Below are 15,864 nucleotides of genomic sequence, written 5' to 3'. Positions count from 1 at the left end.
GAGGCAGCAGTGCTAACCAGCTGTTAATGTCCCAATTGTTTGATTCATTTTTCCCCTTTCTGAAAGGCAAATACTGAAGCAAATCAAAATGCCTAGCGAAGGTTATATCACCATGGATATGTTAGATGACATAAAACAATATACATATAATTAATTATGGGCTGTAACTTCCTTGGAGTGTCAGATTACTGATGTTGATTTTCTTTTAGATCTTGAGGGGCTCAGATTTTGTGGTAGGGGTGGGGGGAGAAGGGTGGGTGGGGAGGATTCAGAGGTGGTTGGAAGCCTGCATAAGAACACCCCCATAAGAACATCCTGCTGGATACCGATTCAGCATTTACAACAAAGTAGAAAACATAAATCTGTGAATTCAGCAGCGGCACTCAGATTCCTATCAAAGCCAGTATGAAAAGTAGTCTTGAACTCAATTTGAACATCTTTCAGGTGATCAATGTTAAATTTAATTCCCATCAGTACCATGACCAGTATCAAGATTAACTAAAAATGTAAATATTATAATAATTGTAGCAAATACAAAAACTGTTTTGAGTATTTTTTAGAGTTTTGTGGTTAGGAATGAAAGTTGGCAACAATCATTTTGTTCACCAGTATCATTTTAATGCATTGCATTGTGTTGGAAGTTTTGTCATTCTACAAGGAGACCAACAAATCTGAAACCCGTAAACTGCTTGTACTTCTGAGGCACTGCCCTGGAATATTGGCACATCTGGAAACAATTCTGAAATGAAAAGACTATTTTATTGTAAATATGTAAATTCCTTGTCACAAAATATGATGTGGAGATGCCGACAGTAACCCCCACAGTTGCCTGGACCTGCAGAGTTTCACTGGCTGTCTTGTCTGGAGACAATACACATCTTTTTAGCCTGTATTGATGCTCTCTCCACTCACGTTGTTTTGTTTCTTAAAGACTTGATTAGCTGGAAGTATTCGCATTCCAACCATTATTCATGTAAATTGAGTCTCTGTCTTTATATGCTCTGTTTGTGAACAGAATTCCCACTCACCTGAAGAAGGGGCTAAGAGCTCCGAAAGCTTGTGTGGCTTTTGCTACCAAATAAACCTGTTGGACTTTAACCTGGTGTTGTTAAACTTCTTACAATAAAATATACCAAAGAAAATATCAAACAGCATCATAAACTTTGATGATAGCACAAGTCATGAAACAAGCGCATGAATGACTAAACTATCATCAGAACATTTGGTGAAAACCAAATCTTATGGATTCTCAGATAATAAATGTTACAAATACTGATGAGAGATGCATAAATCTTCTGATCCTGTATGATGGTGAGGTAGCTTTTGAATTCAATATCAGCCAGTGCAAATCAGAAAATAATGCATATAGCGCTGATATTTTGATGCTTGTTGATACAAGATACTCCACCAATCAGTGGAATTTCTGGAATATTGAAGGCAAAATGTTGTTGTGTCCAGGCTAAACTTAAGCCCAGCTGGTACAGAGGAATCAGATAACACAACTGTGAGAGTATAATCTCCTCCATTGATTTAAATGGAAGGGAAATCCGGTGGATCCCTTTCTTTGATTTTCACTGAAGACCCAACTGAAACATCACTTTAGACTCAAGTTTATCTGCTGGTAAAAGGCTGTCCCACAGGCAGACCAACATCCAGGAAGCACCTTCTCACACAAACGCTACTGCAACTGAATCAGCAATACCTGGGGGAAACAAAGCAAGCAACGTTGAGAAATGGCATTTCCCATTTACAATAATTATTTCGTGTCAATTTTTCCCCTTTGTTTTCCCTCTCTTCCACCCCATCTGAAATGAATATAGCAGAAGCCTACTCAGCCAGCTTATAAAACACATCTCTCTCTGAACAAAAACAAAATACTGCAGATATTGTAAATCTGAAATAAAAACAGAAAATGTTGGAAGTACTCAGACACAGCATCTGTGAAATGAGAAACAGAGTTAATGGGTGGAATTTTCTGACTGTTCTTGCCAGCGGTGGAGGGTGTGAATAATGGGAAACCCTGTTAACAGTGGCAAGACTGGAAGATCCAGTCAGAAATGGGAGAATTCCTAACAGGGAATGGTTATTTGAATGGGTGCAAATTGAGAAAGATGTATACTCAGCAAGACCTTGGTGTATTCATGTATCAGTTGCTGAACGTAAACATACAGGTACAGTCGGCAGGAAAGAAGGCAAATAGCATGTTAGCCTTCACAGCATTGGAGAGGCCACACCTGGAATATTGTGTGCTATTGTTCGACTGGAGCTGGACTGAGGGAGAGATGCTTAGCAGGAGTGCTGAGGGTAAGCAAAGTACTGATTTATTTATTTAATTGTATTCCTTGTTTGTTTTGCGGGCTTTTTTCAAGGTTTTAAATTAAAGGAAGTGAGGTCAGCTGAAGGGGATTCTGGGAGGTTGAGTTCTTAGTATAAAAGTGAGTTACCTGGGGGGGTTAGACCTCTTTGTTCGACTGGAGCATAAAAAGCCGGCCGCACTATACAGCAGGCAGCGTCGGGAGCGGGCAGCACAGTGTGTGGGAAGCAGAGTGTGAGCTATAAGGGCTTTGGCTCACAGGGCTTCGGGGGACAGGGCGAGGCAAGGTAAGTTATTTTTATCCAAACCTATATAGGATAAGGGTAACTATGAATGATAGGCCAGTTCGGTGCTTCCAGTGTGGGATGTGGGAGTTCCTGGAAACACCTAGCCTCCCAGAGGTTCACATTTGTGCCAGGTGCGTGGAACTGCAGCTCCTGAGGGACCGTGTCACAGAACTGGAGCTGCAGATTGCTGACCTTGGTCTAGTCAGGGAGAATGAGAGAATAATTGACATGAGTTATAGGGAACTAGTTACACCGGGGCCTCGGGAGGAAGACACGTGGGTCACAGTTAGGAGGAGTAAAGGTCAGAAGGGTAATGTACCAGAGAGTACTCCAGTGGCTGTCTCTCATAATAGGAAGGGCTCGGCGACAGGTGTGAGAGGGGAGGGGAGTGAGCAATTAGAGGAGGGGTCACCTGTGGTTGTCCCACTCCAAAACAAGTATATTGTTTTGGATAGTGTGGGGGAGGATGGGGTAAGCCACAGTGACCAGGTCACTGGCACACAGTCAGGCTCTGTGGCCCGGAAAGGAATGAGAGGGGTTAGGAGAGCAATAGTGGTGGGGGATGCGTCGGTTAGAGACATGGACAGGCGATTCTGTGGGTGCGAACGGGACTCCAGGATGGTAGTCTGCCTACCTGGTGCTGGGGTCATGGATGTCTCCGAGCGGATAGGAGGCATATTAAAAGGGGAAGATAAAGAAACGGATGTCATTGTACACATTGGTGCAAATGACGTAGATAGGAAGAGCAGGGGGATCCTACGAGAGCAATTCAGGGAGTTGGGAAATAGGCTAAAAAGTAGGGCCTCCAGGGTGGCCATCTCTGGGCTGCTCCCAATGCCTCGTGCCAGTGAGGCTAAGAATAGGGAGTTAGTACAATTAAATGCTTGGCTAAAGGACTGGTCCAGGAGGGAGGGCTTCATTTTCCTAGATCAATGGGAAGTTTTCAGGAGAGGATGGCACCTGTACAAGAAGGACGGGTCACAACTAAGTTGGAAGGGCACGAATATCCTGGCTGGGAGTTTTGCTAGTGCAGTTCGGGGAGGGGGGAGTATGGCAGGGGGGAGGGGATCAAAATATTAGGTCTACAAGTGTAGAGGCTGGGGACAAGCTTGGGGCTGGGACAAGGCTGGCAAAGAAGAAGAGCACTCTGGGGGAGGATGACCTCACTGGGCCTGGAGGTCTGGAGTGCTTATACTTCAATGCAAGGAGCGTAGCAGGTAAGACAGATGAACTTAGGGCCTTAATGCTCACGAGGAATTTGGATGTGGTTGCGGTGACAGAGACTTGGTTGAAAGAGGGACAGGACTGGCAGCTGAATATTCCGGAGTACAAGTGTTTTAGGCGAGACAGAGGAGGGGCTAAAAGAGGTGGGGGAGTAGCAGTATTAGTTGGAGAGCATATTACAGCGGTGCAGAGGGAGGACAATTCAGAGGGGTCGTGTGACGAGTCACTCTGGGTGGAGCTTAGAAACAGGAAGGGCGCAGTCACTATGTTGGGGGTGTACTACAGGCCCCCCAACAGCCCAAGGGAAGTGGAAGAACGGATATGTCAGGAGATACTAGATAGGTGCAGGAAAAATAGGGTTGTTGTAGTGGGAGACTTCAATTTCCCTGGTATAGACTGGAAATCGCTGAGAGCAGGGACTCTGAATGGGGAGGAATTTGTAAAATGCGTACAGGAGGGTTCTTTGGAACAATATGTAGATAGCCCGACTAGAGAGGGGGCTATACTGGACCTCGTACTGGGGAATGAGCCCGGTCAGGTCTTCAAAGTTTCGGTAGGGGAACATGTGGCAAATAGTGACCACAATTCTGTTAGCTTTAGGATAGTGATGGAAAAGGATGAGTGGTGTCCCAAGGGTAAGGTGTTGGATTGGGGGAAGGCTAACTTTAGTGGCATTAGGCAGAAATTGGCAGCTCTTGATTGGGAGAGGCTGTTTGAGGGTAAATCCACATCTGCCATGTGGGAGTCTTTTAAGGAACAGTTGTTAGGGCTACAGGACAGGCATGTGCCTGTAAAAAAGAAGGATAGGAAGGGTAGGATTCGAGAACCGTGGATAACCAGGGAAATTGAGGGACTGGTCAAAAAGAAAAGAGAGGAGTATGGTAGGTCCAGGCAGCTAAAAACGGAGGGAGCTCTGGAGGAGTACAAAGAAAGTAGGAAAGAACTCAAACGGGGAATTAGAAGAACAAAAAGGGGTCACGAAATGTTATTGGCAGACAGGATTAAGGAGAATCCCACGGCATTTTATTCATATGTTAGGAACAAAAGGGTTGTCAGGGAAAAAATCGGACCTCTCAGGGACAAAAGTGGGGAATTATGCTTGGAGCCCAAAGAAGTAGGGGAGATCCTAAATGAATACTTAGCGTTGGTATTCACAAAGGAGAGGGATGTGTTGACTGGGACTGTCTCGGAGGGGAGTATTGAACCGTTGGAGAAAATCTCCATTACAAAGGAGGAAGTGTTAGGTTTGTTAGAGAATTTAAAGACTGACAAATCCCCAGGGCCTGATGGAATCTATCCAAGGCTGCTCAGGGAGACGAGAGATGAAATCGTTGGGCCTCTGACGCAAATCTTTGTCTCGTCACTGGACGCAGGTGAGGTCCCAGAGGATTGGAGGATAGCTAATGTGGTCCCGTTATTTAAGAAGGGTAGGAAGGATAACCCGGGTAATTATAGGCCGATGAGCTTGACGTCCGTGGTGGGGAAGTTGTTGGAGAAGATTCTTAGAGATAGGATGTATGCGCATTTAGAAAGGAATAAACTCATTAACGATAGTCAGCATGGTTTTGTGAGAGGGACGTCATGCCTCACTAACCTGGTGGAGTTTTTTGAAGAAGTGACCAAAATGGTTGACGAGGGAAGGGCCGTGGATGTCGTCTATATGGACTTTAGTAAAGCGTTTGACAAAGTCCCTCATGGTAGGCTGGTTCAAAAGGTTGGATCTCATGGGATAAAGGGGGAGGTGGCTAGATGGGTGGAGAACTGGCTTGGTCACAGAAGACAGAGGGTGGTAGTGGAAGGGTCTTTTTCCGGCTGGAGGCCTGTGACTAGTGGTGTTCCGCAGGGCTCTGTATTGGGACCTCTGCTGTTTGTGATTTATATAAATGATCTGGAAGAAGGTGTAACTGGGGTGATCAGTAAGTTTGCGGACGACACAAAATTGGCAGGACTTGCAGATAGTGAGGAGCATTGTCAGAAGCTACAGAAGGATATAGATAGGCTGGAAATTTGGGCAAAGAAATGGCAGATGGAGTTCAATCCTGATAAATGCGAAGTGATGCATTTTGGTAGAAATAATGTAGGGAGGAGCTATATGATAAATGGCAGAACCATAAAGGATGTAGATACGCAGAGGGACCTGGGTGTGCAAGTCCACAGATCCTTGAAAGTGACGTCACAGGTGGAGAAGGCGGTGAAGAAGGCATATGGCATGCTTGCCTTTATAGGATGGGGCATAGAGTATAAAAGTTGGGGTCTGATGTTGCAGATGTATAGAACGTTGGTTCGGCCGCATCTGGAATACTGCGTCCAGTTCTGGTCGCCATACTACCAGAAGGACGTGGAGGCTTTGGAGAGAGTGCAGAGGAGGTTTACCAGGATGTTACCTGGTATGGAGGGGCTTAGTTATGAGGAGAGATTGGGTAAACTGGGCTTGTTCTCCCTGGAAAGACGGAGGATGAGGGGAGACTTAATAGAGGTGTATAAAATTATGAAAGACATAGATAGGGTGAACGGTGGGAAGCTTTTCCCCAGGTCGGTGGTGACGTTCACGAGGGGTCATAGGTTCAAGGTGAAGGGGGGGAGGTTTAACACAGATATCAGACGGACATATTTTACACAGAGGGTGGTGGGGGCCTGGAATGCGCTGCCAGGCAAGGTGGTGGAGGCGGACACACTGGGAACGTTTAAGACTTATCTAGACAGCCATATGAACGGAGTGGGAATGGAGGGATACAAAAGAATGGTCTAGTTTGGACCAGGGGGTGGCGCGAGCTTGGAGGGCCAGAGGGCCTGTTCCTGTGCTGTATTGTTCTTTGTTCTTTGTTTGCAGTTTTGGTGTCCTTATCTGATTCCTGGGATGGCAGGACTGTCATATGAGGAGAGACTAAGTCAGTTAGGAATATATTCATTGGAGTTTAGAAGAGTGAGAGAGATCTCACAGAAACTTATAAAATTCTAATAGAATTAGATTGGGTAGATTCAGAAAGCATGGTGTCAGAAAGTCCAGATAAGGACTTGAGGATAAGGGCTAAACCTTTCAGAACTGAGGTGAGGAGAAATTTCTTCACCTAGAGACTGGTGAATGTGTGGAATACACAGAAAGTAGTTGAAGCCAAAATGTTGTTTGATTTCAATAAAGAATTAGATATAGCTCTTGGGACTAAAGAGATCAAGGGAGTTGGGGGCAAGGCATGATTTAGGGTATTGAATTTGATGATCAGCCATGATCATGATGAATGGCATAGCAGGCTCAAAGGGCCCAATGGCCTACTCCTGCTTTTATTTTCTATGTATGTTTCTATGTGTCCCGCCGCCAGCCAATTGTGGGCTGCCTCCACTGCCGCAAAACACACCAAAGGGGGCATGTGGAAAATCCTGCACAATGTTTCAGTTTGGTCTTTTGCTCGTTCTGCCAATAAGCTATCGACCTGAAACGTTGGCTGGAATTTTACTGCCCCGCTCGCCACAGGAATCAAAGTGGGCGCGGGGCGGACTATAGTCATTGAGGTTTACAGCATGGAAACGGGCCTTTCGGCCCAATTTGTCCATGCCGCCCAGTTAAATATTCAGGAGTATCAGACTGGTCAGGAGGACAGACAGGAAGGTAAGGGAGGTGGTGTAGCTCTGATATTTAAGGATGACATCAAGGCGGTAGTGAGAGACGATATAGATTCTAAAGGTTGAATCTATTTGGGTGGAAATTAAAAATAGGAAGGAGAGAAAGTCACTGATAGGCATAGTCTATAGGTCACCAAATAATATCATGGGGGGTGAGAAATAAACAAAGAAATAACTGATGCATGTAAAACTGATACAACAATTATCATGATGGACTTTAATCTGCAAGTCGATTGGTCAAACCAGGTCGGTCAAGGCAGCCTTGAGGAGGAGTTGATAAAATGTATCTGCGATAGCTTCCTTGAACAGTATGTAATGGAACCTATGAGGGAGCAAGCTATCCTAGATCTGGGCCTGTGTAATGAGACGGGAATAATTAATGATCTTACAGTTAGGGATCCTCTCGGAAGAAGCGATCACAGTATGGTTGAATTTAAAATACAGATGGAACGTGAGAAGGTAAAATCCAATACTAGTGTCTTGTGCTTAAGCAAAGGAGACTACAAAGGGATGAGGGAGGAGTTGGCTAAGGTAGACTGGGAGCAAAAGCTTTATGGTGGGACAATTGAGGAACAGAGGAGGACTTTCAAAGCGATTTTTCACAGTGTTCAGCAAAATTATATACCAATAATGGGCGGCACGGTAGCACAGTGGTTAGCACTGCTGCTTCACAGCTCCAGGGTCCCGGGTTCGATTCCCGGCTCGGGTCACTGTCTGTGTGGAGTTTGCACATTCTCCTCGTGTCTGCGTGGGTTTCCTCCGGGTGCTCCGGTTTCCTCCCACAGTCCAAAGATGTGTGGGTTAGGTTGATTGGCCAGGTTAAAAAAAATTGCCCCTTAGAGTCCTGGGATGTGTAGGTTAGAGGGATTAGCAGGTAAAATGTGTGGGGGTGGGGCCTGGGTGGGATTGTGGTCGGTGCAGACTCGATGGGCCGAATGGCCTTCTTCTGCACTGTAGGGTTTCTATGTTTCAATGATAAGGAAGGACTGTAGAAAAACAGATAATCAGCCATGGATATCAAAGGAAATAAAGGAGGGTGTCAAATTGAAAGAAAACGCATACAAAGTGGCAAAGATTAGTGGGAACCTAGAGGATTGGGAAGTCTTTAAAGGTCAACAGAAAGCCATGAAAAAAGCTATAAAGTAAAGTAAGTTGGATTATGAGAGTAAACTAGCTCAGAATATAAAAACAGATAGCAAAAGTTTCTACAAATATATAAAATGAAAAAGAGTGGCTGAAGTAAACATTGGTCCTTTAGAGGGTGAGAAGGGGGATGTAATCACTGGAAATGAGAAAATGGCTGAAGCATTGAACAGGTATTTTGTTTCGGTCTTCACAGTGGAAGGCACAAATAACATGACAAAGATTGATGACAAGAAGACTATGGCAGATGAGGACCTAGAAACTATCATTATCACTAAAGAGGTAGTGTTGGGCAAGCTAAGGGGGCTAAAAATAGACAAGTCTCCTGGTCCTGATGGAATGCATCCCAGGGTACTAAAAAAGATGGCGGGGAAATAGCAAATGCATTAGTGGTAATTTACCAAAATTCGCTGGACTCTGGGGTGTTTCCCGCAGATTGGAAAACAACAAATGTGACGCCACTGTTTAAAAAAGGAGGTGGACAAAAGGTGGGTAACTATAGGCCGGTTAGCTTAACGTCTGTAGTAGGGAAAATGCTTGAATCTATCATCAAGGAAGAAATAGCGAGACATCTGGATATCAATTGTCCCTTTGGGAAGATGCAGCATGGGTTTATGAACGGCAGGTCATGTTTGACTAACTTGGTGGAATTCTTTGAGAACATTACGTGCGCCATGGACAATGAGGAACCTGTGTATGTGGTGTATCCAGATTTCCAGAAGGCATTTTACAAGGTGCCGCACCAAAGGCTGCTGCATAAGATAAAGATGCACGATGTTACAGGTAATGTATTAGCATGAACAGAGGATTGGTTAACTAACAGAAAGCAAAGAGTGGGGGTAAATGGGTGTTCTTCTGGTTGGCGATCAGTGAATAGTGGTGTGCCTCAGGGATCAGTGTTGGGACCACAATTGTTTAAGATTTATATAGATGATTTGAAGTTGGGGACCAAATGTAGTGTGTCAAAATTGACATTAAAATAGGTGGCAGAGCAAAATGTACAGAGGACGCTGGAAGTCTGCAAGGGATATAGATAGTCTATGTCAGTGGGCAAGCATCTGACAGATGGAATACAATGTTGGTAAATGTGAAGTCATCCATTTTGGTAGGAATAACAGCAAAATGGACGATCATTTAAATGGTAAAAAAATTGCAGCATGCTGCTGTGCAGAGGGGCCTGGGTGTCCTTATGTATGAATCACAAAAGTTGGTTTGCAGGTGCAGCAGGTAATTAAGAAGGCAAATGGAATTTTGTCCTTCATTGGTAGAGGGATGGAGTTTAAAAACAGCGAGGTTATGTTGCAGTTGTATAAGGTGCTGGAGAGGCTACACCTGGAGTAATGTGTACAGTTTTGGTCTCCTTACTTGAGAAAGGATATACTGGCACTGGAGGGGGTGCAGAGGAGATTCACTAGATTGATTCCGGAGTTGGGAGGGTTGACTTATGAGGAGAGACTGAGTAGACTGGGGGTATACTCATTGGAATTCAGAAGAATGAGGGGAGATCTTACAGAAACAAATAAAATTATTAAGGGTTTAGATAAGATAGAAGCAGGGAAGTTGTTTCCACTGGCAGGTGAAACTAGAATTAGGGAACATAAGCTCAAAATAAGGGGGAGCAAGTTTAGGACTGAGTTGAGGATGAACTTCTTCACACAAAAGGTTGTGAATCTGTGGAATTCCCTGCCCAGTGAAGCAGTTGAGACTACCTCATTGAATGTTTTTAAGGCAAGGATAAGTTTTTGAACAGTAAAGGAATTAAGGGTTATGGTGAGCGGGGTAAGTGGAGCTGAGTCAACAAAAATATCAGCCATGATCTTATTGAATGGTGGAGCAGGCTTGAAGGGCCAGGTGGCCTACTCCTGCTTCAAGTTCTTATGTTCTTATTTACCATTAAGCTAGTCCCAATACCCGCATTTGGCCCATATCGCTCAATACCAATCTTTTCCCATGTAACTGCCTAAATGCTTCTTAAAAGACAAAATTGTGCCCTGGCAGCTCATTCCAGACAATCACCACCCTCTGCGTGAAAAAATTGACTCTCTGGACCCTTTTGCATCTCTCCCCTCTCACCTTAAACCTATGCTCTCTAGTTTGAAACTCCCCTACCTTTGAGGAGTCTAAATAGAGCGCTTTTGGGACAAATGAGGCCGTAAAATCGCACCCCATTATCTTTGCCTAATAAACTACTTTGAGGATATCTAAGAATAAATCAATATATAGAGATACCAACTGGAGAGGATGCAATATTAGATCTCCTATTAGGAAACGAGTTAGGACAAGTGACGGAAGTGTGTGTAGGGGAACACTTTGGTTCCCGTGATCATAAAACCTTTAGTTTCAACTTGATCATGGATAAAGATAGATCTGGTCCTCGGGTTGAGGTTCTAAACTGGAAAAAGGCCAAATTTGAAGAAATGAGAAAGGATCTAAAAAACATGGATTGGGACAGGCTGTTCTCTGGCAAGGATGTGATTGGTAAGTGGGAGACCTTCAAAAGAGAAATTTTGAGAGTGCAGAGTTTGTATGTTCCTGTCAGGATTAAAGGCAAAGTGAATAAGAATAAGGAATCTTGGTTCTCGAGGGATATTGGAACTCTGATAAAGAAGAGAGAGATGTATGACATGTATAGGCAACAGGGAGCAAATAAGATGCTTGAGGAGTATAAAAAGTGCAAGAAACTACTTAAGAAAGAAATGAGGAGGGCTAAAAGAATACATGAGGTTGCTTTGGCAGACAAGGTGAAGGATAATCCTAAGAGCTTCCACAGGTATATTAAGAGCAAAAGGATAGTAAGGGATAAAATTGGTCCTCTTGAAGATCAGAGTGGTCAGCTATTTATGGAACCAAAAGAAATGGGGGAGATATTAAATGGGTTTTTTGCATCCGTATTTACTAAAGAAACTGGCATGGAGTCTTTGGAAATAAGGCAAACAAGTCGGGAGGTCATGGAACCTATACAGATTAAAGGGGAGGAGGTGCTTGCTGTCTTGAGGCAAATCAGAGTAGATAAATCCCCAGGACCGGACAAGGTATTCCCTCGGACCTTGAAGGAGACTAGTGTTGAAATTGCTGGGGCCCTGGCAGATATATTTAAAATGTCGGTATCCACGGGTGAGGTGCCGGATGATTGGAGGATAACTCATGTTGGTCCGTTGTTTAAAAAAGGCTCAAAAAGTAATGCGGGAAATTATAGGCCGGTAAGTTTGACGTCAGTAGTAGGTAAATTATTGGAAGGAGTACTAAGAGATAGGATCTACAAATATTTGGATAGACAGGGACTTATTAGGGAGAGTCAACATGGCTTTGTGCGTGGTAGGTCATGTTTAACCAATCTATTCGAGTTTTTCGAGGAGGTTACCAGGAAAGTGGATGAAGGGAAGGCAGTGGATGTTGTCAACATGGACTTCAGTAAGGCCTTTGACAAGGTCCCGCATGGGAGGTTAGTTAGGAAGGTTCAGTTGCTAGGTATACATGGAGAGGTAGTAAATTGGATTAGACATTGGCTCAATGGAAGAAGCCAGTGAGTGGTAGTGGAGGATTGCTTCTCTGAATGGATGCCTGTGACTAGTGGTATGCCGCAGGGATCGGTGTTGGGTCCATTGTTGTTTGTCATCTATATCAATGATCTGGATGATAATGTGGTAAATTGGATCAGCAAATTTGCTGATGATACAAAGATTGGAGGTGTAGTGGACAGTGAGGAAGGTTTTAAAAGCTTGCAGGGGGATTTGGACCAGCTAGAAAAATGGCAGATGGAGTTTAATGCAGACAAGTGTGAGGTATTGCACTTTGGAAGGACAAACCAAGGTAGAACATACAAGGTGAATGGTAGGACACTGAAGAGTGCAGTAGAACAGAGGGATCTGGGAATACAGATACATAATTCCCTAAAAGTGGCGTCACAGGTAGATAGGGTCGTAAAGACTGCTTTTGGTACATTGGCCTTTATAAATCAAAGTATTGAGTATAAGAGTTGGAATGTTATGGTGAGGTTGTATAAGACATTGGTGAGGCCGAATTTAGAGTATTGTATGCAGTTTTGGTCACCTAATTACAGGAAGGATATTAATAAGGTTGAAAGAGTGCAGAGAAGGTTTACTAGGATGTTGCCAGGACTTGAGAAACTGAGTTACAGAGAAAGGTTGAATAGGTTAGGACTTTATTCCCTGGAGCGTAGAAGAATGAGGGAAGATTTGATAGAGGTGTATAAAATTATGATGGGTATAGATAGAGTGAATGCAAGCAGACTTTTTCCACTGAGGCTAGGGGAGAAAAAAACTAGAGGACATGGGTTAAGGGTGAAGGGGGAAAAGTTTAAAGGGAATATTAGGGGGGGCTTCTTCACAGAGAGCGGTGGGAGTGTGGAATGAGCTGCCAGATGAAGTGGTGAATCACTTTTAACATTTAAGAAAAACTTGGATAGGTACATGGATGAGAGGGGTGTGGAGGGATATGGTCCAGGTGCAGGTCAGTGGGACTAGGCAGAAAAATGGTTCGGCACAGCCAAGAAGGGCCAAAAGGCCTGTTTCTGTGCTGTAATGTTCTGTGGTTCTAATTGACCCATCCTTGAAAGGGGAGATGGCTTGCCAATCCCAGGGGGTTCAATCAACTTCTGATGTGCAGGAGCTCATTCGAATTATCACGACAATGGGAGAACCGGCATTAAGACAACCAAGCTCTATATAGTCTGGGGAAGGCACAGTCTTCTATAAAACACGATCACCTAGCATAGCGGGGGAACGATTAACATCATTGTAAATCGGTTGGGCAAATACAACACTTTGACATTACAATCAGGTAAACGGAACTGCCCAAAGAACTGATGAATGAAGTTGCGTTGAACAATGTAGTCTGCATAACGAGATTAGAAGAACCATCTTGTATCCAACTCGAGGAAGTCATATGCTAATGTAAACCTTTGTGGCTCAGTAAAGTATCCCTGTACCAGTCTAACAGAGTCAGAGAAGGACTCGCAGGCAACCTGAGATTTCAGGCTGGAGTCCAGCTCTCCCTCATGCATGTGGAATAAAAACTTTTCTTGTAATCCAACATGGTCTCCAAGGCTTGTTTTATTTTCCTCCTGCAGCACCAAGGATCCGGGTTTGATTCTGGCTCTGGGTGACTCTCTGTCTGGAGTTTGCACATTGCACCTGTCTGCATGGTTCCTCGAGTGCTCTGGTTTCCTCCCATGGTCCAAAGATGTGCAGGTTAGATGGACTGGCCATGCAAAATTGCTCCTTAGTGTCCCAAGAAGTGTAGGGTAGGGGAATTAGTGGGGTAAATACATGGGGTTATGGGGATAGGGCCTGGTGGCATGCTCTGTCGGAGAGTCAACGCTGCGTAATAGGCCGAATGGCCTCCTTCTGCTCTGTCGGGATTCTATGATTCTATTACTCCAGAAATCATTATAGATACAGAAGCCCTGGCTGATCACATTTTCTGCTGGTAGAGGGAAGGGAGCAGGGTGTGAATCACAGAGGTGGGAAAAACAAACTCAGCAGAGCTGGTTAAACAGTCCACCGCTGCACCTGGTGGCCTCTGAACTGTTACTGGGGATGGCAGGCCTTATTTATGTCAACACTCACCTCCCATCTTCTCACCAATTCTCCCTGGAGAAAAACCTGTGTGTGACAAGGCCCTTCATATTGCAGTGGATCTCCCAAATGGAAATTTTCCTGAGTAGAGGTATCTGCCTTGGGAGTGAAAATCTGACCTTAATGTTGATATTTTGCATCAAAAACAGACAGGTTTAGTCTTCTCTTCCCTGCTGGAGTTGGCTGAAAACTTTTGACACATCTTGATTTACTGTATAGAAATAATGGTGTGGAGATGCCGGTGTTGGACTGGGGTAAACACAGTAAGAAGTCTCACAACACCAGGTTAAAGTCCAACAGGTTTATTTGGTAGCAAACACCATTAGCTTTCGGAGCGCTGCTCCTTCGTCAGGTGAGTGGGAGTTCTGTTCACAAACAGGGCATATAAAGACACAAACTCAATTTACAGAATAATGATTGGAATGCGAGTCTTTACAGGTAATCAAGTCTGAAAGGTACAGACAATGTGAGTGGAGAGAGCATTAAGCACAGGTTAAAGAGATGTGTATTGTCTCCAGACAGGACAGTTAGTGAGATTTTGCAAGTCCAGGCAAGTCGCGGGGGTTACAAATAGTGTGGCCTGAACCCAAAATCCCGGTTGAGGCCGTCCTCATGTGTGCGGAACTTGGCTATCAGTCTCTGCTCAGCGAGTCTGCGCTGTCGTGTGTCATGAAGGCCATCTTGGAGAATGCTTACCCGAAGATCAGGGGCCGAATACCCGTGACCGCTGAAGTGTTCCCCAACAGGAAGAGAATAGTCTTGCCTGGTGATTGTCAAGCGGTGTTCATTCATCCGTTGTCATAGCGTCTGCATGGTTTCCCCAATGTACCATGCCTCGGGACATCCTTTCCTGCAGCAGGACTGATCAAGACCTTTGATCCGGACCTTCAGAGAACCCTCCGTGCTCTCATCCCACGTACTCCCTGCATTGGAGATCTCTACTGCCTCCCGAAGATACACAAGGCAAACACACCCGGCCGACCCATCGTATCGGGCAATGGGACCCTGTGCGAGAACCTCTCTGGCTATGTCAAGGGAATTCTGAAACCCATTGTACAAAGAACCCCCAGCTTTTGTCGCAACACTACGGACTTCCTACAGAAACTCAGCACACATGGAGCAGTTGAACCAGGAGCGCTCCTCGTCACAATGGATGTCTCGGCACTCTACACCAGCATCCCCCATGACGATGGCATTGCTACAACTGCCTCAGTACTCAACGCCAACAACTGCCAGTTTCCAGATGCAATTTTACAACTCATCCGCTTCATCCTGGACCACAATGTCTTCACCTTCAACAACCAGTTCTTCATCCAGACACACGGAACAGCCATGGGGACCAAATCCGCACCTCAATATGCCAACATCTTCAGGCACAGGTTCGAACAAGACTTCTTCACCGCACAGGACCTTCAACCGATGCTATACACTAGATACATCGATGACATTTTCTTCCTTTGGACTCATGGTGAACAATCACTGAAACAACTATATGATGACATCAACAAGTTCCATCCCACCATCAGACTCACCATGGACTACACTACGGAATCGGTTGCATTCTTGGACACACGCATCTCCATTAAGGACGGTCACCTCAGCACCCCACTGTACCGCAAGCCCACGGATAACCTCATGATGCTCCACTTCTCCTGCTTCCACCCTAAACATGTTAAAGAAG

General features: G+C 44.8%; 1 protein-coding gene across 1 annotated transcript in view; it reads right to left on the bottom strand.

The window, feature by feature from the left end:
* Positions 1-441: 441 nt before the first annotated feature.
* ctso (cathepsin O) overlaps positions 442-15,864 on the bottom strand; it is a gene marked incomplete at its 5' end in the record, with an annotated part of 140,285 nt that continues 124,862 nt past the window's right edge. Inside the window, one exon of the mRNA XM_078205221.1 lies at positions 442-1,702. Coding sequence (XP_078061347.1) covers positions 1,668-1,702 — 35 coding nt within the window. The remainder of the gene's footprint in view (positions 1,703-15,864) is intronic.

The sequence above is a fragment of the Mustelus asterias genome, unplaced genomic scaffold (genome assembly GCF_964213995.1).
Source record: "Mustelus asterias unplaced genomic scaffold, sMusAst1.hap1.1 HAP1_SCAFFOLD_626, whole genome shotgun sequence".
NCBI classification, from domain to species: domain Eukaryota; kingdom Metazoa; phylum Chordata; class Chondrichthyes; order Carcharhiniformes; family Triakidae; genus Mustelus; species Mustelus asterias.
This window is presented reverse-complemented; position numbering and strand designations above follow the sequence as displayed.